We start from the raw sequence: 24,797 nt of genomic DNA, 5'->3' as shown, positions 1-24,797 counted from the left end.
AAAATTAGATATGTTTAAGTAAAGTGGACAGAATTTAAATATGTCATATCTATGAAGGGCCTGAATAATTGTTTTGAGCCTCAGGGGATCAATTTGACCTTTGACCATTTTGATCTTTGACATTATATTTGAACTCCCCAGGGTCGTTTCTGACCTCTCATATCCGGCCACATAGAGCACGTGTTGTCATCCATTCTTTTTCATGTGAGAAAAAGGTTCTAATGATGATGATGAAAAAAAAAAGTCAAATTAAGTAAAGGAATAAACATGTTTATATTAACAGAAAGGATCATAAGTGACATCGTACCATAAGGGAAATTGTGGAGCACAATATGCACACACACACACACACATGTTGGGTTTCCATGTTTTATAGGAAGCAATTGTTCCACGGCATGGTACAAGGCAACCGTGCCAAATGTGAGTACGAAACTTACAAAATGTTAAACATAAACTAGCGCCGAGACCCAGAATTGTATAGATAACAGAATCTAAAAGAACATTTAATATTGATGGGTTACCTATAGCAGTGACAGTTTTATGCCCCCCACACAGTCAGTGTCCTCAGTGTCCTCAGTGTTACCGCATCACAAAGGCACAGTCCGAGGGACATCACACCTCCAGGGTGACTCCCTACCGCTTCACCAGCCGCTTCACCAGCCGCTTCCCAGCCAGATTGTCTGATGGGGCGGTTCACACTTTTAGATTGTGTCCTGTCTCAGACGACAGACCAGATTCGTTCATGTAGGCCTATGTATTTTTATTTATTTATTCATTCATTCATTTATTCATGTATCTATATGAGTATGCATGTATGTATGTATGTATTTTTATTTATTTATTTATTGATTGATTGATTGATTGATTGATGTAGCCTATTTATGTATGTATGTATGTATGTATGTATGTATGTATGTATGTATGTATGTATTCATTCATGTATGTATGTATTTGTATCTATTAATTTATTGGGTTAACTCTGAGTAGCCTATACTACCCGGTTTAGTTGCTAAACATTTGCTGAATTTGGAGCATACAAGCTACTCTTTCTATTTCCCCCATATCTTTCTTTGTCAAAAATATTAAGATGTGGTATGCGGTTCCGAATTCAGGTCACACTATGTTGCCAGATCCCATCTATTTTAACGAAATAAATACGGAATTACTTGGATCAGCAGTTGCGAAACTGCATAGAATATCTGAAATAATGAAAATAAACGTCATTCAGATTTAAAACAATACAACGTTGTTTTTACAATATCAGAAAAAAGAACGGCAGTTCCTAACCGACACATCAAATTGGACTTGGCAACACGTGTGGTCCCGCCCTTCGTGCATATCAGTCCTGAAAAGATTGCCTGGGAGGAAGTAACGTTTCTGACTCAGAGAAAGCAGCTGAATGAGATACATTCATCACAGACAGTGGAGCGCGTCTCACAAGGATCTTAAGTGAGTATTTTAATGCTTCCTTGCAGTGGACGTTTAGTTTTGCTATTGTTTACAATTTGGCATATGTCTGTGGAAAAAAGAGCTCTTTGAACTCCGTTGTGTGATTTATTTATTTATTTTTTGTAAACTGCGGGCCAGGAATTCCCCAAATCTCGGTTTTCAGTCTCTGAAACAATAAGCCCAAACCGCGCATTTAAAGGCATCTTGTTTTAACGTTTTCGAATAGAAAAGATGTTCCTTCACGAAACGATTTTGAGCGAATAAACGCGATTTCCTGTACGTTTTGCTCGTCTTTCTTGAGTTCTGTTTTGCTGCATAAGGTCAGTAAAAGGAATGTAACGTTAACACAATTTATGAAACACATCTAACGTTAGTCAACGACATATAGTAGGCCTCCAGTAAGGATTTACATGCTTCTAGAATAGAAATTGTGTTGAAATGGATTAGCCATATTGTCTACGACAACTGAGCTAAAACATGAAGTTTTTCAGTACTTGAAGGGATAGTTCACCCAAAAAATAAAATTGTCATCATTTACTCACCCTTACGATGTTCCGAACCTGTATAAATGTCTTTGTTCTGCTGAACTCTAAGGAAAATATTTGGAAGAATGTTTGTAGCCAAGCAGATCTCCGCAGCCATTGATTACCATATAGTACACACATAATTATGCCTATGCCTGGTAGTTATGTCTTGAGTGAACAAGATTGGAGACGTGTGTCAGTGTTGAATCTGCTCATTACTGTAGGTCTTAAAGTGAAGGCAATCTAATATAGCCTATACCCACTCGTGTCTCTGCCATTAATGTTCATCAAACGACAACAGGGGAAAAACAGAAACTTAAAGCACTGTTTGTATCTATAACTTTGTTGTATTAATTTGTCCTATTCTGCCCTACAAAGGCAAAATACCTTAACTTGTTAGAGTGTGGAACTGAGGAAAAATTACTACTTTTTTTTTTTATCAAAAAGGGGACCTTTTTCAGTCCCATTTCCATTTTGCATTTAATTATGAGGTTCAAATGCTTCGTTTTGGTGACTTTTTAATTTTATGCACCAATTTGTGCTGGATTATCTTGTCTGCCGTTTTCTTAACAGGCTATTTTCAGTGCTTATTTATTACAATGTTGTCAAATTGCTAACCAAGATCATGTACTACCTTTTTCAGTCCAAACACACTGTGTGGAGTGTATATTAGGGTATATTTGGCGTGGACAACCAAAACTTGCCCACAATGTTCAAATCACAAATTCATGTGACAGAACTATTAAGATATGCTTTTGTTTCATGTTGTGAAGTTTTGAAGAAGTCACTCAATTACCATTTGTATGATCAATAATTGGTCAGCAAACAAAGGTGCTTTAACCTATTTATTAATAAAACGCACACGCTGGTTTGAGGGTTCCCCCGAGAAAATTTAGATTTCTCTGATCTACATATGTGCATTTTAAGATGTTCGAAGGCCAAAAAATGGATGAGAAATAGCTTTAAAACCATGTGGGCAGTAGATTATTTGTCAATTCCTGCTCTCTCCTCGTCTCCATCACCCTTTCTTTTTCTCTCATTCTTCTTATCTATTTACTAAAGACTACTAATCGTTCTTGTCCTCTCACATTGACAGTTGCTAATTATCACGTTACATGAATCACTTAAATTATATAGGCCTGTTTTCAATTCAAAATGGCGAAATTAGACAAGTTTATTAGTTTGCCTGATTATTTTTGTCTGTAGTTTAACATTTCAATCCTAAAACAGCTGCCAAATATGAAATGTTTAGTTTAGCTACTCCCTTGTCTCGCACTTCATGACCGTTTACTGAATGGCATGCTGGAATTCAAGTAAACATAAAGCCCGCCTACTTAGTTTTGATTGGTCCTCTTAAATATTTTGACGTTGACGAGCGGTGACAGACCGCAGGCAGCTCAGATGAGAAGATCTTGGTGCTGTGCAATATCATTGCTGCATTAAAGTAGTGTTAATACTATATTAGGCGATTTATTTCACAACATTTATTATATAGCCTACACATCAGAAAAATACTGAGGCCCGGATTCAAATTATTGGCCGTTGTTTATTACAAAAAACTGACTTAAATTCTGGACCTTTGGCAGTGAGGTGACCATAGCATTTATTTTGGATGATTTACAATTGCTTTTTTATATGGAGCAGTTTGGTAGCCTATTCATTGGATACCATATGTTTGCAGATATTTAGGAAACATGCTAAATTCACCTACTTGTTTCTCAGAAAACCATTGCTACAGCCAGTTTTTTTTTTTTTTACTTTGAAATGCGCGCTCCGTGTCGGAATGTTGCCCGTTTACCCAATAGTATTTCGACATGCCAGGTTGCCAGTTGGTGGAAAACCCAGCATATTGCAGCAGCCACGGAAGCCAACAAACAAACCGGATCAGATATCACAGATTCTACCCGACCTAAAAAGCCTCTGCATCCATCTAAAAATCTGTATGAATGAGAGCATATTAATATGTAAATAAATCAACTTGGTGTGGATTTCATTGTCAATTTCGCTCGCTCCTGTTGCGTGTCCTCAATCTGGCAACCCGCATGAGTGTCTAGTCTGAGGAGGGGGTGGGTGAAACAACTCTCTCCAATATTTTTAATTTGGACCTCAGTACCTATTTCGACCTCTCTCTGTCATTCCTACATTCCGCACCTTTAAAATAACAAATGTGGACTTGCACAAAATTAAAGTCAAGAAGTTAATTTGATTAACGATTATGATGGAACGTAACATTTTTTTGTTGGATTTGAGACAAATGTTCATTGAATCAATTTGTAAAATTTGTTTATTTACCATGTCTAAAGACGTTTCTTTCAACGCCAAATATAGGCCAAACCACGGACAATGTTTTACAAAAATTTACAATTATGTTTCATGTTATAATGATTAAAGTTTTGCATCACCATGCTTTTAATGGAAGCAGATTAATGGAAGTAGATGAAGGATGGTCTTAAAGGGTTAGTTCACCCAAAAATGAAAATTCTGTCATTAATTACTCACCCTTATGTCGTTCGACACCCGTAAGTCCTCCGTTCATATTCGGAACACAAATGAAGATATTTTTGTTGAAAGCTGATGGCTGAGAAAGGCTTCAGATAGGCCTCCATTGGCATTCAGTACATTAATACTCCCAAGATCCAGAAAAGGCACTTAAAACGTCGTTACAAAGTCCATCTCACCACAGTGACTCTACAATCATTTTACGATGCGACGACAATAGTTTTTGTGCGCAAAAAAAAATCAAAATAACACCTTTATCCAACTTGTTATTACCTTCCGCGTGTGCCTCCACGACGCATGCTCGAGAATATGACGCAGATCCGGCGTTCGGGAATCCATGAAATGCACACTTTAGTCCCATTTTGAGAACTACGCCGAGACCTAAAGCACGATCAATGTAGAATCCAACAGCTTAGACACGCTTCCTCTGCTTGTAAACAAACAGCTTAAACAGCTTCCTCTGCTTGTAAACAAATCGCTTCTGGGTCATCTGTCCGAACGCCGGATCTGCGTCATATTCTCGCGCATGCGTCGTGGAGGCACACACGGAAGACAAGAACAAGTTGGATAAAGGTGTTGTTTTGATTTTTTTTTTGCGCACAAAAACTATTGTCGTCGCATCGTAAAATGATTGTAGAGTCACTGTGGTGAGATGGACTTTGTAACGACGTTTTAAGTGCCTTTTCTGGGTCTTGGGAGTATTAATGTACTGAGTGCCAATGGAGGCCTATCTGAAGCCTTTCTCAGCCATCAGCTTTCAACAAAAATATCTTCATTTGTGTTCCGAATATGGTCTTACGGGTGTCAAACGACATAAGGGTGAGTAATTAATGACAGAATTTTCATTTTTGGGTGAACTAACACTTTAAGTGCATGCTTTTAATGGAAGCAGATGAAGGGTTGTCTTAAGTGCATAAAGGTAAAAAGGTCATCAGATAAGAAGGTGCCTAATGTAAAACACTTGTATGTATGCATGGAAACCACCGGAAATATGTATGTCTGTATGGTAACTATGTAATGTTGAGTAAAAAGATGGCTTTTAAAAAAATTGGAAAGCATGGGACTTTCCACCATTAGAAACATAATGTATAGCTCAATTATAATGGTGGCGAAACCTAAGGTGGAACCAAAAGCTTAGAGATAAGCCTAAAAGTGCCCATTGGATCCATAGCGATAAGAAAAAGGTACATAAAGTGATGTTTTACCCCGAAAACTTCAGATGGTCAGCTGGCATCTCACTTTGTTGTTCGGACAATAAAGTTTAAACCTTCTGAGACCTGGAACTTCTCTTCTGAGAGTTTTTTTCTTCTGCATTGATTGAGCTGAGAGGACACTTGAGACCACAAAATTGCCACAACAACAACTAACAGGAATTAGGACGAACGTAAAGAGGTCAGGAATATTTCTGATTTATTGGCGTGAAGTTTCGTGCACAATGACAAACAGGAGTGCAACATTCTCGAAAAACAATAAGCAGAGTGGACTGCCATAACATCAATGAAAAACATTACTGCAGACAAACAAATTTCGCCTACGTAGGCGATTGTAGCCCATGAAAAGAGGTTGAAAATGAACCTACTGAATGAAAATGAACTGAAGGACCAGAACGCAGGGCCGCTACATTCTCCAAATCAGACAGTGGACTAGAAACAACAGGGCTGCACTTATGATTTAGGCTATTCAAAAATGATTCAATCCATTATAGACAGCTGTTCAAAAATGAAACTTTAAATGGACTTACTTTTGTTTACGTTTTATTATGTGTGTACGCCTACAAATGAGACCCACATGCATCGTATATTACAGCCAATCTCTTTCTGATTGTAGCCTACCACAGACACAAAACTGATTTCATTCTTCAGCTAATAGTTCTTCCAGTTCCGTGATTGTGGGAGCGAAGGCCAATCATTACATTTTTCCCCTTCTGTCTCGCATAAGCGCCAAGGACCGGGCAAAGCGAGGACTCAAGGTGGATCAATGACCAAATAAAAAGTATGATAGCACTAATAAAGAGATACTGAATGTGTTCTATTTAGGCTTATTGCCCTTGAACGATCAAATACAAGCATAATTATGCCTATATCCATATTGGTGGTTGTCTTGATTGAACAAGATTGGAAGACGTGTGTCAGTGTTGAATCTGCTCATTACTGTAGAAAGCAATCTAATATAGCCTATACCCACTCGTGTCTGTGTCATTCATCTTAATCAAACAACAACAGGGGAAAAACAGAAACTTACAGCACCGTTTGTATCTATAACTTTGTATTAATTTGTCCTATTCTGCCCTACAAAGGCAAAAGACCATAACTCGCTAGAGTGTGGAACTGAGGAAAAATTACTTTAAAGATTTTTAGTTGTCCAGCCAAATTATTATAGGTAGGACACTGGAAACCTAGCAATTAGGTGTTTTAGTAATGAAAATTATCATTGACTTTTTGACTTACATTGACCTTTGACCCCTATTTTGAAGTTATTGTACTCTGCCTTTGTATTGTCTGCAAAATGTCACCAAGGCAAATGGCAGTAACTTCCACAGTATCAATATTTGGTTGCTGATCACCATTTACAAAATCATTATAGTAACACCTAATTATAAAATCTAGTGACCATGGCATTTATTTTGGATGATTTACAATTGCTTTTGTATATGGAGCAGTTTGGTAGCCTATTCATAAGATAGCTGACTAGACTTTATGCTATAGGCTGCTAGCTAGCTAAACGAAATGGATTGCGATCCATCTAGTTTGTTAGTCTAAAATGCATCTTTTGTGTTACACAATTTTTTTTACCATGATCTTGATGTCTGCGTTTCAAAGCCATCTCAACCATCCTTAAACGCTATTAGTAAAAACAACCACTCAACTTTTTGTTTGACCTTTTATTCAGGTATCGTGTGTGTCAGATGTGCTTCACTGTAATTTAAACACAGCAAACTTTAATGGACCGTAAAACAAAGGCAGAATAGCGTAACTCCAGGGGCCTCATTTATAAAACTTTGCGTAGGATTTGCGTCAGAAGTGGCGTACGGATGAAACATAGGACTTGCGTACGCACCGAAATATTCGGATTTATAAAACCGTGCGCACTCACATCCTACGCAGTTTTCCCTTAATAAATCCCAATTAATTCTAAATGTAGTGCAGCTTTTGCGGCTTCATGTCACGCCCATAGTTGCCTATAAATAGTCTGTGAAATGCCCACAAGTTAATATTCATAATTTGCGAAATCATGGCAAACACAGAGAGGAAATCAAAAAAACGTAACTACACTCAATGTGAAGTAGAAGTGATCGTTGGCGAGGTTGAAAAGAGGAGAAAAATTTAGTTTGGAGGGCACAGTGTGGGCATTACTAATGGCAAAAAGACACTTGAGTGGCAAAAGGTTGCAGACGCTGTAAATGCTGTTGCCTCACAACCTCAGACCATGGCCGAAATAAAAAAGAAATGGTCGGACATCAAAGTCGAGGCAAAAAGCGTCTAGCGCTCCATCACCAGAGTGTGTCTGCCACGGGTGGGGGAGAGGGGACACCGGAGCTGACCCCTCTTGATGAGAGACTGGCGGCAATTATTGGGGAATCCCTATTAATCCCGATCCCTATTATCTACGTGGAAATGGGAAATAGTTCAGTGCAAATGTCATTTCTTGCAGTTTTCTGAATGGTTGAGACATACGTCATATATTATTTTATCAAAAATAAAACAAACTAAAGGCATATGCATGAATGAAAACAACTTTCCCCAGCAGACAATTAATAAATCTGTCTATCTGTCTGTCTATCTCCCTAATTATCTAATTGCATCTATATCTGCTCCGCCAGACGGACACATTGACGAGAATATCAGTCTTGTAGGCTACATTTTTTCGTTCTGTTTACCATATTATTTATGAGGATGAATTGCATAACATGGCAATATTATTGCAGAACATATTTCACTTTTCTTTTTGCAAATGTGTTAATTTGCATTTCTGTTGTAATTTGTTTGTTTTACTCTGCAGATTGATCAAACGGGTGTTTGTGTAGGCTGTTAATTGTAAGACTTGCTTTGTGAAGTCTTCATGTTATTTATGAGAGGCAGTATAGCCATTTCTTTTACACAACGTTCTACAGTTTCTCACACTTTCACGTGTTTCTTCCCTCTGCCGACGGTGTCGCATTTCTCATTTCACCCGTTTTTGTGCGTACGCCTGGGTCAGAGCTTGCGTGAAGGACCACACATTTTCCCGTCAAGTTTGCTTTTTTATAAATACAAATTATTGTGTAGAGAGCGGCGTACGCCTTCTTTTGTGCGTACGCAATGTTTATAAATGAGGCCCCAGGCCTTTTGCCTTTGTAGGCCAGTATTGTCATTTGTTTATAAGTTATTATTTTATTACTGGCTGTTTACTTGATTACTTAATTACTTGAGAACTTTAAGTAATTGCTTATTGCTGTGGTTTACTTGTAAGATTTTGGTCATATTTCCTACTCTAAGCAGGAAAATTTACCACCACAAAATCAGTCGTGTGTGTGTGTGTGTGTGACTTCAATTTAATTCATAATGGTCTTAAATTTGACTTGATGAAACCTGCAGAAACCCTGGTTTTGTTACATCTATCTTTTTATTTGTTTAATTAGTTAAAAAATATGAAATTAAATATGTTAAAAAATATAAAATTAATAGTGTACATATTTGTTTGAACTTAAGTGTACATATTTGGTTAAAATCGATTAGTTTTTTTCGAAACTTGTGTTGGTCCGATCGATTTTCAAACATAGTGACAGCCCTAGTGCACGGATAATTTAATAAACACGGCAATATTCCTTAAATAAGAATTGTCAGTTTTGATTCATGGTTACATTAAACGTAGAGTAGGCAATGTTTTTCATAAACACTTTTGTTATACTGGTTGAAACTCTCTTCACATCCTGATAGCAAGCAATAATAGAAGTGGTCTACATCTTCTGTGGAAGTCTTAGGACCACAAAGTGTTTGTCCAAGACAAACACAATGATAGGATCCTACCTGCCTGTCAACGTAGGTATTTCCATACCTCCGTGCACCCTGTAGTGTTTGCACAGACATCGTGTTCCATTAGGCTAAAAATCTAAAAAAGCTAAAAATCTAGGTTTCACTATGGATTTTTTTTTTTTTTTTTAATTGGATAAACAGATTAACTTCGTAGTTAAATCGAGCTTTTCCCAATTGAGACAACTCACCAAGGTAAAATCATTTTTGCCTTCTAGAGACTTTGATAGACTTCTCCACATTATTTCATCGCGTCTAGATTACTGTAATGGCCTCTATATAGGCAGTAGTCAGGCCTCTCTCTCTAGACTGCAGAGGGTTCAGAATGCTGCAGCTCGTTTGTTGACAGGGACACGCGAGCGCAAATATATTACACCTGTTCTTTCTTCTCTTCACTGGCTGCCAATCTATTTTAGAATTAACTTCAAAATTGATGTTTGTTTTTAAATCGCTTCATGGCCTTGCTCCTAAGTATATGTCAGAACTGATAAGGCAATACGCTCCGTCAAGACACTTAGGTCTGCTGACCATTTGCTGTTGGTTGTCCCTCGTGTGAAACTAAAACGCAGAGGTGAAAGAGCATTCGCAGTAGCTGGACCAAAGCTCTGGAATAGTTTGCCCCTGCATATCAGACAGGCTCAAACCTTTGCTATTTTTAAATCGAATCTCAAAACTCACTACTACAGTTTGGCATTTGATACTATGTGAGAGTATTGATTTATGGTTGTTGTTTTTTTATTCCTTTTATTTTAAGTCATGTTGGTTGATTGCATTATTGATAACGGACATGTGTGTACAGCACTTTGTTAAACACCTGCTGTTTTTGTGCTATATAAATAAACTTTGACTAGGCTATGCAGACGAGTCACTGAGCACCGTCCGCAAACAAACAGCAGACACCTTTTACAGCTCCTCCTGAACCCATCAACAAGCTTATGGTTACACAATTACACCAAGACAATGTCAACATTAAAGGAACACTCCACTTTTTTTGAAAATAGGCTCATTTTACAAGTCCCCCAGAGTTAAATAGTTGAGTTTTACCGTTTTTGAATCCATTCAATCCAGCCAATCTTTGTATCTGGCGGTAGCACTTTTAGCATAGCTTAGCATACATCATGGATTCTGATCAGTCCATTAGCATCTCATTCAAAAAATGACCAAAGACGCTTTCAATATTTTTCCTATTTAAAACTTGACTCTTCTACAGTTACATCGTGTGCTAAGACAAACTGAAAATGAAAAGTTGCGATTTTCTACACCTATATGGCTAGGAACTACTTTCTCATTCCTGCGTAATAGTCGCGGATCTTCGCGGCCGTACCATGGCTGCAGCGGCGCAATGATTCGTTGGTATTCTGTGAAACATGGTAGTAGTATACACCTTCGACTTACTATCACAGCCCTTTACAACACACAGAACCATGGCTAATCACACAGGTAAATCCACAACACAATTTGTCGACTGCAAGCCTGAAACTTTCTCTGCAACTACACAAAATTAGTGCCGGTCACATTGAAAGTTACCTAGCTGGGGGCTACTTTCAGGCGCTGTAATATCATTGCGCTGCTGCAGCCATGGTACGGCCGCGAAGATCCGCGACTATTACGCAGGAATGAGAAAGTCGTTCCTAGCCATATAGGTGTAGAAAATAGCAACTTTTCATTTTCAGTTTGTCTTAGCACACCATGTAACTGTAGAAGAGTCAAGTTTTAAATAGGAAAAATATTGAAAGTGTCTTTGGTCATTTTTTGAATGAGATGCTAATGGACTGATCAGAATCCATGATGTATGCTAAGCTATGCTAAAAGTGCTACCGCCAGATACAAAGATCGGCTGAATGGATTCAAAAACGGTAAAACTCAACTATTTAACTCTAGGTTAATGAGCCTATTTAAAAAAAAAAGTGGAGTGTTCCTTTAATTCTGGATACAATTGAGAACTGTTTTCATTTCAAACCGCTCTCCGTCCACGCGAGCATTTCCAAGCATTTTCCAAAAGTTTCTCATTCTCATCCACACTGAAACGTCGGAAAAGCTCTGCGCGTGCTGAAAAGCTCACCGAGATGATACAGAGGGAACACGCATAAAGTTCTTATGCTTATTCTTTTTGCAAATGTGTTAATTTGCATTTCTGTTGTAATTTTCGTTTGTTTTACACTGCAGATCGATCAAACGGGTGTTTGTGTAGGCTGTTAATTGTAAGACTTGCTTTGTGAAGTCTTCATGTTATTTATGAGAGGCAGTATAGCCATTTCTTTTACACAACGGTCTACAGTTTCTCACACTTTCACGTGTTTCTTCCCTCTGCCGACGGTGTCGCCATTTCTCATTTCATCCGTTTTTGTGCGTACGCCTGGGTCAGAGCTTGCGTGAAGGACCGCACATTTTCCCGTCAAGTTTGCTTTTTTATAAATACAAATTATTGCGTAGAGAGCGGCGTACGCCTTCTTTTGTGCGTACGCAATGTTTATAAATGAGGCCCCAGGCCTTTTGCCTTTGTAGGCCAGTATTGTCATTTGTTTATAAGTTATTATTTTATTACTGGCTGTTTACTTGATTACTTAATTACTTGAGAACTTTAAGTAATTGCTTATTGATGTGGTTTACTTGTAAGATTTTGGTCATATTTCCTACTCTAAGCGGGATAATTTACCGTGTGTGTGTGACTTAAATTTAATTCATAATGGTCTTAAGTCTTAAATTTGACTTGATGAAACCTGCAGAAACCCTGGTTTTGTTACATCTATCTTTTTATTTGTTTAATTAGTTAAAAAATATGAAATTAAATATATTAAAAAATATAAAATTAATAGTGTACATATTTGGTTAAAATCGATTAGTTTTTTTCGAAACTTGTGTTGGTCCGATCGATTTTCAAACATAGTGACAGCCCTAGTGCACGGATAATTTAATAAACACGGCAATATTCCTTAAATAAGAATTGTCAGTTTTGATTCATGGTTACATTAAACGTAGAGTAGGCAATGTTTTTCATAAACACTTTTGTTATACTGGTTGAAACTCTCTTCACATCCTGATAGCAAGCAATAATAGAAGTGGTCTACATCTTCTGTGGAAGTCTTAGGACCACAAAGTGTTTGTCCAATCATTGCATTTGGTCCAAACACAATGATAGGATCCTACCTGCCTGTCAACGTAGGGATTTCCATACCTCCGTGCACCCTGTAGTGTTTGCACAGATACAGAGGGAACACGCATAAAGCTATTATGCTATTCTTCTGGCAGGATCGTTTTTATTTGGCAAAATCTCACCATTCACTGATGTTTTGCCCGCAGGACCGCAATTTCGAGTACATTTTCTGATATCTTTGCCGGACTGCAATTATAAGTGATGACTGCAATTTCACTTTCTTTGAGAGCGCCTGGTTTATTTAGCTGTGGGTGTAAATGGTTGTGGTTTGAAAAGCGTTGGGACTTGTCTTCTGGTATTTGTCATGTTTTGTTTTGCCTTTTGGTGTGAATACACATTGTTGGTTGAAAGACACCTTTTGGACAAGATGGTGCCAAGTCAGTGAAGGTAATGATGGGGGAGGGGTATATAGGCAACTTATGGTGGAAATGGTGTGAACCGGCAGGGGCTGGGACGACAAATCCTTTTCTCTTAAGTGACTACAACATGTTTTAGTGTGGAAGGGAAGAGTCAGTCAACAGTAGTGTTCCATAATATACCAGTACTAGAAATATATTGCGATTACCTAGTTGTAGCCTATATTTATTTAATGGCGTCTTTTTTATGAAAGAGGCCATCAGCGATGTGATATTTCTATGAAATAGTTTTTTTTCCTCAATTTTAGCCATTATTTATAGCCATTCATCATTACAGGATAATTGAAAGCTATAATTGAACATTTATTAGGCTTTAAAATATGGGTTGTTGACGTGACATGGTATTTGCACTGTCACACAAGATAAAAATTTATATAATCTTTTAAAATGCAGTAAATGGTTAAAAAAATCTTACATGGACCTGTTGTTATAAAAACGGCTTTGTCTTTAGATTTGTTTTTATTTGAGCCACGTCTCAAAATTGTCCTATGGTGTGACTGTCTCAAGCGTGGTTCAATAAATTACAACTTTTATAAATTTAAAAAAAGCATACAAATGTTAATCAATACCACACAATTAGTTTTTCTTATGTCCAAATCAAACTTCCAAATTTAACGATAGGAGAATTAAACATTACGGACAAAAAATGTGACAACAAATATTTAAATAAAGCTTTCAAAGGATAGATATATCAAGATTATGATGGGAAGATAAAACTTAAAATATTAGATAATTCAACAATTGCAGGAAAACATTGGAAATTTATAAAATGGCCAATTGCACCCAAAGTAAAAGAAATGCAATTTAAAATTCTTAACTATTATCCATCTGCGGAGACACTGAGGGGCAAATGGTTTTGAAGTTGATCCTTGTGACTTGTCATGAAAACCCAGAACGAACAGAGCATTTATTCTTCCTTTGCTCAGTTAGTAGGACGTTTTGGAAAGAAGTACACAGCTGGTTAAATATTAAAATTAGTGAACTTGAACAATTTACATTAGAAGATATTCTTATTTATAACTACAAAATGACGAGGGATCTTTCACTTTTGATTAACCTCATCATCATTATGGGTAAATACCACATACACAAAAGTAAATGGAAAAAACAATTGCCAAATGTTAACTGTTTTAAAAATGAATTTTGTATGTTATTATCCTCCTTGAATCTTGTAAAAAAAATTCTAAACATTCTGTAGAAGCTATTTGTCATGCTGCTGAAATGCTTTTGAGCCTGTAACACATATTTATTTTGAGAAAAATGCCCTTTTTTCCCATTATCAATCTGCATTTTGTTGTTGCCTTGCATGTCATTTTTGTTAGTTTTTTTTCTTATGCTGTCGTCTCCACGAGAGTTTGTAATAAACATAAAAAAATTTTAATCAATACCTCAGGCATAATTTTACAAGTGTCTGTTTTAGTAAATGACAATCATATTTCTAAAAGTGTAGAAACTTCATACATTTTGTCACTGAAAACCATGTCCTCCGGTGTGACCCCATATCCTGATTTTTAAAACGGGTAATTCCACTGACAAGTTTAATTAGTTGAAGGACCCCATTCAAGGTCGTGTTACTGTGAAGCCCATGACATGTGCACAGCACATAGTAAGATTTTGTCTCAGAATTGTTCAAATATGTAACTTTTTTTTGGAACCAATTTAAGTGTTAATTTCTGTTGTCCTTTGGTGCGACACCCCTATATTCTTAATTCCTTGTATGTCACACCATAGGACACATTTCAGTAAAAATTTTCAAAAAAACAGTGATTGAATTGACAGTTATAGTGATCCCTTATATCTTCTGAAACATCAGACTTCACACTACATAATATGCATCTCTTTTCTTCAAAAGTGGTGTTTTACAAAAAAAACTGCTTTTGTCAACTACCCACATACAACTTTTCAGCTGTATTCCAGATTTTTTGCTTTCTATTTCCCTAAACTATTTGATGTTTGTATGACAGTTAAATAGTCCTGATACATTCTTTAAATGGGATAATTAACCCCAAATAAAAAGTAAGAAAGTTAATATGAGTGAAAAGATTAAAAGTAACACTTCATAAGCAATAAAACAGACTGTAAAATGAGTAGTTTTAGGTTTATTTAAACTAATGTAATTCAGCTATGAGCACCATTTGTGTTATCCTTTATATTTGTGCTATCGACATTCTACAATACACAGCCATAACACTCAGTAGTGTTATCAGCAGTGAGGGCTAACCCTCCTAAGGGTGAAATCCTAGAACCACTCCTGCCCTATGTGGTTGAAAAAACTGAATAGTTGTCATCAAGGGCTGAGCATTGTGCATTTATATAATTTAAACAAATCTTTGAATATATATAATAAACATTTAGCTTCACAAACCTTGCAGACTTAGTCGAAACCAGCTGTCAGATATTCTGAAGTGTGCATTTGTAGCATGCATGAACATGTTACTCTGTGCGTGACGGTTGGTCCGTGTGAGCGGGTTCAGCTTCACTAGCGACACAAGATCGACAACTTTAAACCCTTGGTTTCAAACTGCTATATTCAGTTGCCCACTGTCATATTCATGTCATTTTCACTGTGTGCGCTGAATGTAAAATTAGTGTTACCTTGTCTTCATTTGAGAAAATATGATTCCCAGTGCGCACAAACTTACCGTTGGCTACACTATTCATTAATCTTTCAAACAATTTCTTTATTTGTGAAAAATACTGTTAATATGATTGATTACAGAATCAAGAAGTATCGTGGAAAGTCTTCTCATTTTAAGAAATCACTTGAGTTGCATATGCCAAAAGCGTAGAAATATTGGTGAAGACAAAGCCGAGATGCCTGCAGAATATCTAACAACCTCATTCAAGACTCCCTTTTACAGTTTCACCTTGACCCCAACTTTGCTCAGCCAATGAGCGTTCATTAGGTCATTTTTATTTATTTATTATTGTTCACCCATCCTCTCCAATAAATCATCTCTTTGTCTTGGCTCCATAGTGGTTTACCTGGTTTATCATCAAAGCAGCATCTATAAAACTGTCATTTGCATCAGTGCGCTTGATATATGGATCTTCATATTAAAATGCCTGATGTTCCACAGTGGTTGGTACAGCTGGGTGTCAGCTGAAGTGAGACATGGTGCACTCTGTGACCCTGAGATTTTCTGAGGCGTTGTCTGAGACGGAGTTTTACACTACATGCTGTAAAACATATCTTAATGAGAGAACTTTTCAAGAAATAGTCTAAAGAAGTTACAATCTGAAATAAGTGTTTTAATTCAGAGATTTAATTAATTGTCCTATTATTTATTTAAATCATCGGCATCAGCCATCAAAAAAACAATATCGGTCGACCACTAGTTTAATGACTATTTTGACATCTGATTGTTTAATGCAATACTGTGTTTTAAGTCGTGCAAATAGAGAAGTCCATAGGCTTGTTCCAGTCTGGATATTCTTGTTAGTACATCTAGCCTGACAAGCCAGAGCCACATCAAGATGTTTGGTCTGGAAACTCACCATTGACAGGGCTCAATCCTGTCAAAGTCCCTCTGCACGCAATTGGATAGCGCCACAACCAACCGAAGCGGAGCTAACGTTAGTTGATAGTTTGGATTTTCGCCCAACCCCTATTTTGAAGTTGCATTTCAGTCCATTCCTAATATATAATGCTTCTAGACCATTAAATGTTAATAACCCTTATTGTCAGGATTGGCATATATATATATATATATATATAATTTAAAAAAAATTTAAATCTTGATTCAGAATCAATTCATATGTATATAGCCTACTGTACAGATAAGGGAAAATAAGTTTTGTCTTTTTAGCACTATTTTAAACTTTTCTTGCGTTAAATTACTTTTGCTCGCATTCATTAATATTCACTCCTGTTTCACTTAAGTGTCATTAAAAATATTAGGATGTAAGTTATTAACTTTCACATTTAAAGGTCCCGTTCTTCGTGTTTTTTTGAAGCTTTGATTGTGTTTACAGTGTGCAATATAACAGGTGTTTTTCACACTATTTTTCACAGTATTTTTCACACTATTTACTTATCTGTATACCGCTGTTTCCACTGTCCTAAAAACGGCTGGTGATTTCCTTGTTCTATAAAGTCCCTCCTTCAGAAACACGTAACGAGTTCTGATTGTGCAAGCGTTTCCTGTGCTGTGATTTGACCACAGCTTAGCGCACGTGAAAGCGGTTCCTGTGTTGTAATTTGACAGCAGTTTAGCGCACGTTGGAAAGGTCACGCCTCTTAACGGGGAGATGTATGCGTTCAATAATCTCTACAGCGTCCCTGGGAAAGCCAAACAAAGGTGATTTGACTCCTGGATGAAAATAACAGCGTCTCGATGACATGGCGATAAACACACTCAACGCAACAGTTCCTTTTCTCCACGCGACCGTCCGCTTCTCCACGTGGGACAGCAACAAGACCGCGCCCCCTTTTTCGCGTTTCTTTGTGGGCGGAGGTTAGTCTGTTCTACTGCTCTACTGACGTAATTAAAGAAGGAAGTACCAGGATGTAGTCCAAGCCAGCCGTTCGCTGTAGGCTTTGAAAGGGAACTTCTGTTAAATAAAATATCTCGCTTGGCATTGAACTTTGAGCTTTATAATTTTACAGGTATTATTTATGCTCTAACAGCAACATTACACACTAACTAAAGTTTGAACAATGGAATCGCGAAGAAGGGGACCTTTAAAGAAATCAAGTGTTTGATCATGTCTAAATATGTATTCAAATGCAAAACCTAAAAATATGTAAGAAGTTATGATCTGCAATACATTTGAGCAACTAGATGCATGTATATTTATTAAAGAGCCATACAAGCACCTAGTGTGGGGGTAATGGCATTACAAATGAAAATTATTTTTCCAGCCACAAAATGACTCTAATTTGTCTCTTTGCATTGGAATTCTCCATTTTAACCGTAATTGCTACACTAATTGTAATATGAATAATACAAAATATTTTAAGTGGTCATTAATGGACCATAATCATTGCACAAATAGTAGGCCTATTTAGTACCAAAAGATCTCCTCAAAATATTCAATAAATATTATTAAACTAAAATATAGAACTTTTTTGTAATTGAAAAATAGTTAAGGTGTAAGGTCACATTTGACCATCAATGAGTATGTAAGGTCACATTTGACCATCAATGAGTATGAGTGTGACGGTGAGGAATACCTGAGGGCTAAATACAAGAAAAACATTAATGTTAACAATGTTGCGTCTCCATCACTCTCCATAATAAAATGATCCTGTAAATATGGTTGATGTAATAAAAAATTGCTGCAAATACCTGCATAGTAAAACTGTTGTGTATTTACAGCGCTTGTTTGTTTAGAAGCTCCGTGAACCACGTGACCGCCGGGAGATGAGAGCATGTCGCAACTCTGTTTTTCAACGCCTCTGGCTTTAACGGTTATGCCACAAAACGCTATTTATTGTTTGAATTTCGTATTCAATTTTAAAAGCTTAGACTTTCATATCAAAAGCAAGTTTGGCGTGAGATTTAAATGTGGCGGCCGGTGTTGATTCTGTGGCGCACCGCCACAAATTAGTCTGTGTGGAAACACTGTAGTTCACTTCAGAATGAACATTTCCTGACAATTTACTCACCCCCACGTCATCCAAGATGTTCATGTCTGTCTTTCTTCAGTCAAAAAGAAATTAAGGTTTTTGAGGAAAACATTTTTCACCAATGAAACCGCTCGGGGGCTATATTTTGTAATTTGAACTTTATTTTTAACATCAAAGACTAAATAAAATTTGTCTAAACTCCATGAAACTAAATCTAGTTAATTTTTAGATAGCAAGATTTAAGATTTTGGTCTAACCGTTCACCTAATGATGGATTAATTGCGTTAGAGAAGTGCGGTTTCACCATTTGGAGTTTGATAAATGGATCAAGCCAAAGTTTTCACTGACCTCAACTGCATCAATGTTGCAAATATTTCTCTCATCTTAAGTTAATTAATAAAGAATTTTGAGCTTGTCATCTATTATTGAATTATTGTTCTGGTTTTTAGATTTTTGCTGTGGTATTGGTATCAAGATATTTTAGTCAAGCATCAAAATAATATTGGTATCGTGACAACACTAGTCAGAGATATTTAGACTAACCAAGTTCCAGTGAATGAAATTTATCTTTTTCCAGTTTAAAAGTATTTTGTACCCTAATATTTTGCTTTGTTTTTTCCCCCCAGGGATGTGAATATTCCACATCTTCTGGAGATAAGTGAACATTCATTAGCATGCAAGCTAATTCACAACAATCAGGACAACTGCAAAATGTGCATGGAAAAGGGACCACACCTGGAGATGGGACATCTAATACTCCGGACCAAAACTTTTATCAGCTATGTTTACCATCTCACGCTGCCAGCCCCTCGTATTCAGGGCAGGGTGCCACTGGAAATTACATGACACAGTTTACCTGCACAATCCAACCGACAACCACTGACCAGATTTTGACCAGCAGCATTCAAGCTACCAAAGACACAATGCTTGCACAAGAAAATCTGACCTCAAAATATACGTTGCCGACAGGAAAACAGGACTCGCAAATAATTCTGTGGAACGTGCCCTCTAATAGCCAGATATTCGTACCCGTTAACAACAACATAAATCTACAGGGTGCTACCAACAATAATGGGTCAAACATGTCACAATGTGCCTTTAACTCAAATAACACTTTTTACATGCAGCAGCAAAATACCTCCCTGGCAGCTGGGGCATATAATTCACAGCAAATTACAGCAAAAACAATGGACACTAAAAGTCTTAATGAAGCTAGAAGAAGTGTGAACACTATCAATTTGTATAGCAGACAGCAACATGCAAACTCTCCGACAAATTTGCCTAAAAAATTGCAAAGAACAAGCTTACCATCTGATCTGAATTATTACCCCCCAACAGAAAATGCACCTCATGGTCACAGTAGTTTTTTTGGTGGCTATAATTGCCAGTCATTCATTCCTGGGAAAGCAACCCATGCTAATGTCCAAACACCTTCTACATGTGTACAGAACATTGCTGCACAGAGAGCTGTTGCCGTTGTCATGCCTTTATCTCCGATAGGTACAGCATCTGTTAACGTTTCAAATAAATCTGCTTGTATGAAAATGAATGAAAGGTCTGCGCAAGAGGTTGAACGGCATCAACCAAATATTCCACATGCTCTGGAGGCCAATGCTAATCTGAAGAACCAAAAGGGAGAAACAAATTACCCTACAACCATGCCTCAACGGCCAAAGTCAGCAGAGCCAAGGCTGAATGATGGACTTTGCATTGTTGGACCCAAAAGTCCTGTTTGCACTAAATCAACTGGCCAAATTCGCCGCACAAGTTTGCCTAAAAGTGTGGTTGCAGAACAAAAAAAGTCTGTGCCAACTCCAATGCAAAATGAACCAAGTGAAAAGATAAATAACTGCACAATCACAGACAAGAAAACTGCTGAAACTGAAACTATTCCTGTTATCGAATGGCCATTAAAGCGATTGCACACCTTAATGGCCATGGTTCAGCAAATCGAGAATGGGAATCAGAAGAATGCCCAAAAAAGTGATGCTGGGAGGGACATCTTAAAGCTTTATTGGAATGGGGATTTTCGCACGTTTTATAATGCTGTACAAACTGGTATATATAAAAGCATAATGGAAGAAGTCTATGTTTACTGTCCGATGAAAGAGCCTGTGGTACTGAGGCAAATTAAAAGTGATGCACGTAACAAAGTCATCAAGGACTTTCACGTTTTAAAACACAACGAAGAGCCACCGAAGATGACGTACAAGTCGTCTTGGTTGAATCTTAATGAAAACGTTGATGACATCGACAAGGAGTGCGGTTATTCTTGGTTCTGCAAGTCCTTTCAAAATGCCCCTGACCATGAAGCACAAATCTCACCATGTAAAACGCAAAGCAATTTGCAAGAAGCCACTGAAAAGCCATCAAGTCGATGGTTACCAAAAGAGGTTGAGAACAAAGTACCAGCAGAAGAACCAACATTGGAAAATGAGAGTCTTCAGGAAAACTTGCCGGTGTTGTTTAAAGGGCAGTCTCCACCTGTGACTGATGTTTACTGCTCCTCAAAGCGTGATTGTGTGGTTACAGGACAACGGGAGGATGCGTTATCTCAAATTGAAATTGGATCCAGTGAAAAAATGCCTAACAATGAATGTGCAGTCCTTGATAAGAATGTGAGATGCGAGACCTTTGCAAAACCTAATCAAGAACTTCCTTTGTGTGAGACTGACAAGGTGGATGCTTCAGCCTCTAAGATGAATGTCCTCCCTCATGAAATGGCTAGAGAGATGGTGGAACATAACGTCATTGCTGCCTCATCAGACAAGCATGAGACATCTTTGTTAAACGCATCCCAAGTACTTGACAAAATATCAACGGAAGAACAAGCAAGCAGGGAGAGATTAGAGAAGGACAAAAAGTCAGCATCTACAATTCTAAGCACATTATCAGCCCATTATAAACCATCTTTAGCTGAACATAATAATGGTTCAACAGAAATGACTAACAAAGTTCAAGTAGAAGAACAAACATCTTTGGAGAAAAATATGTACAATGCTCACTCTCCACCTGTGACTGATAACGGCTCTCTAAAGCTTTATGTGGTTGAAGAACAAACCAGTTGCCAACCAAATACTATAAATCCACTAAATGCAATGACGAGTATTGTAAGGACATTGAAAGAACGTGATCATTTATTAAGAAAACATCGAAACTTTGAAAAGTGCAATGGTTTGAAAAGAAAGCGTCAACACTCCTCTAGAACATTAAGACTGAACAATAGTTTTTCTAATGGTGTGGGAGCCAAAAGTCCCGTGTTGAGTGAATCATCATCCAGCCAAAGTTCCTGCACAAGTCCACTGACGCTTAGTCCTGTGGTTGAAAAACTACCAGAGTTTGTGTCGGTAACTCAAGTGCAAAATGAATCCAGCGACTCCGATAACCGTGTCCGATGTGAGATTGATCCAAAACCTAGTCAAGAACTTTCTGTACAAATGGATGAAGAGGAGATTGTCGAGATGGACGCTTCAACTTCTATTAGGATCAATGTTCTCCCTCAGGACGTGGCTAAACAATGCTTTGCTGGCCAGTTGATGGAAGGTAAAGGCATGGCTGCAACACAATCGCTAATACGCATGGCCTCTTTGTTGCAAACACACCAAGAACATGACATGTCATTAACAAAGGTACAGATGGAGAGGTTGGAAGAGGCTGATGGTAACCGCACTCTAAAGGGCAATTCGGTTGAGGAACCAACCAAATGCCAACCAAATACAATTGATCCACTGAAGGCTATGACCCATCTGGTGAGGGGAGTAGGAGAAAAACAGCGAATTGGAAAACGTGGCGTTTTGAAAAACAAGCATCAACCCTCAAATGCAACATCAAGGCTAGATGACCATTCTTGTAATGGAGCCAAACATCCATCATTGACTGGGTCAGCCAGTCAAATTGACTGTGCAAGTCCACCGAAACTTCCTCCTGTGATCACAGAACCATCTCAAATGCAATTCAATGAAGAAATGCCTGAAATTGACTCTGTACTCACTGATGAGAGTGTGAGATGTGAGACCGATCCAAAACCTAGTCAAGAACTTCCTGTGCAAATGAACGAAGAGGAGATTGTCGAGATGGACACTTCTATTAAGATTAATGTTCTCCCGCAGGAAGTGGCTAAACTTTGCTTTGCTGGTCAGTTGATGGAAGATCAATACATTGCTGCACAATCAGAGATGGTGCATGAAACCTCGTTGTTATACACACCTCAAGACATGTGGAGGTTGGAAGAAGCCAATGGTAACTGCTCATCAAATGGAAATTTGGTTGCAGGACAAGCCAATTGCCAATCAATTATAGTACATCAACTGAAAGCCATGACCCCTCTGGTGAGGCCAGTGGGAGAACACCCAACTGAAAAATGTGTGAAGCACACAAATGCAGATTCAAAGCTGGATGACCGTTTCTGTAATCAAGCCAAATGTTTGGTGTTGACGACTGGAACAACCTGCCAGATTGACTGTACCAGTCCACCGAAACTTCATCCTGTAATTGCAGAACCTTCTCAAAAGCAAAATGAAGAAATGCCTGACATTGACTATATGCTCACAGATGATAGTATGAGATATGAGACTGATCCAAAACCTAGTCAAGAACTTGCTTTGAACACAAATGAAGAGGAGACTGACAAGACGGATGCTTTAGACTCTATTAAGATCAATGTTCTCCCTCACGACATGGCCGAACTATGGTTTTCCGGAGAGATGGAAGCTAAGGACTTGCAGGAAGACCTTGATGTTCAAATTACCACTGAGGACCAGGTTGAAGTTCAAGTCCTGGAGCTTATGTCTGAAAAAGAATTCCACCTAGAAGATGTGAAGCCAAAAGAGGGGAAATATCAAAGTTCTGGTGAAGAAAAGTTGGACTCTTTTTGTTGTCTTGCTAAATGGTTTCAAACTTTAGACTATGGAAATAGCCCATCGTGTATGTGCCAGAAAAAAGCAGAGTTCAGTGAAGACGAGACTAAAATGGAGGTCCACAGCACCGGTTTAGAGTTGCGGACTGAAAAAGAGGATCCTAACAAATTGGTGGATAATCCTGCTCTTGAAGGAACGGAGGATTCTGAAATCACAGAGGATTCTGAAACTGAGGATGAAACCCACTTGCCGAACGATTCTACTGGGGACAAGCCAAAGATTCTGAAGGACATTTCAAGTTCTGAAGAAGTTTGTAAGATGGAGACTGAAATTTCAGAGCAGACAAGAGATGACTCCCCTTCAAAATGTGCAACAAATGTGACCATGAACAAGATTCTGAAGGACATTTCAAGTTCTGAAGAAGTTTGTAAGACAGAGACTGAAATTTCAGAGCAGACAAGAGATGACTCTCTTTCAAAATGTGCAACAAATGTGACCATGAACAAGATTCTGAAGGACATTTCAAGTTCTGAAGAAGTTTGTAAGATGGAGACTGAAATTTCAGAGCAGACAAGAGATGACTCCCCTTCAAAATGTGCAACAAATGTGACCATGAAGAACAAGATTGAGCAAGACATGCCAACTCCTGATTTGAAGATGAAGACCAATACGATATGTCTTGCACTGTATGGGTCATCTTCTGGAAGAAAAGAACTGAAGCGAACTAAAAGATCTAAATGGAAAGAAAGTTGTGAAGAACCCCCAGAAACTCTTCAAGTAACTATACTCTCTCATCAGAAGATTAAAGGGAAGAGTATGTCAAAGAAGCGCAAAGCGGTGGAATCCCAAGATGAAGATGTGGATAATGGAGAGAGAACACAGAGGGCACCCTTCAAAGATCTGGCTCTGCATGGAACCTTGCCCTCACATCCCATTTCTGAACTCAGCAAAAATGCACTTTCATCTACCTCAATCAAACAACTGCTTAGTACAAGTGCTAATGTGAAGAGTGGCGTCCATTTGGGTGAGGGAAATAAGCGAAAGAGACGGCGAAAGAGACAGTATAAGTATTCGACGCAACAAATGTCTATGAATAAATACGTCATCAGAGGGAAGATGCCATCCAAATTATTGCATTCACCCGAGAAGGTAACAAAAAGTAAATATGAGTTGGGGAACCCTGCTTTGATGCCATTGGAGGAGGGTCTTTCATTAGAATTCAAAGTATTGCCAGAGTCTTTTAACTTTGAAGATGGAGCTGAACTCAATTGCGCACAAGCTGACACGTCACAGAGTACACCAAATGGTAACAGAATTT

The 24,797-nt window shown here is 37.9% G+C and overlaps 1 protein-coding gene across 1 annotated transcript in view; it reads left to right on the top strand.

The window, feature by feature from the left end:
- The first annotated feature begins 1,341 nt into the window (after positions 1–1,341).
- The window catches only part of amn1 (antagonist of mitotic exit network 1 homolog), a 41,801-nt gene continuing 18,345 nt past the window's right edge, over positions 1,342–24,797 (top strand). The window contains exons 1-2 of the mRNA XM_079810307.1: positions 1,342–1,449; positions 19,250–24,785. Of these exons, the coding sequence (XP_079666433.1) occupies positions 19,298–24,785 (5,488 nt within the window). The 5' untranslated portion in view covers positions 1,342–1,449; positions 19,250–19,297. The remainder of the gene's footprint in view (positions 1,450–19,249; positions 24,786–24,797) is intronic.

Source organism: Gobio gobio, assembly GCF_949357685.1.
Source record: "Gobio gobio genome assembly, chromosome: 25".
Classification (NCBI taxonomy): Eukaryota; Metazoa; Chordata; class Actinopteri; order Cypriniformes; family Gobionidae; genus Gobio; species Gobio gobio.
This window is presented reverse-complemented; position numbering and strand designations above follow the sequence as displayed.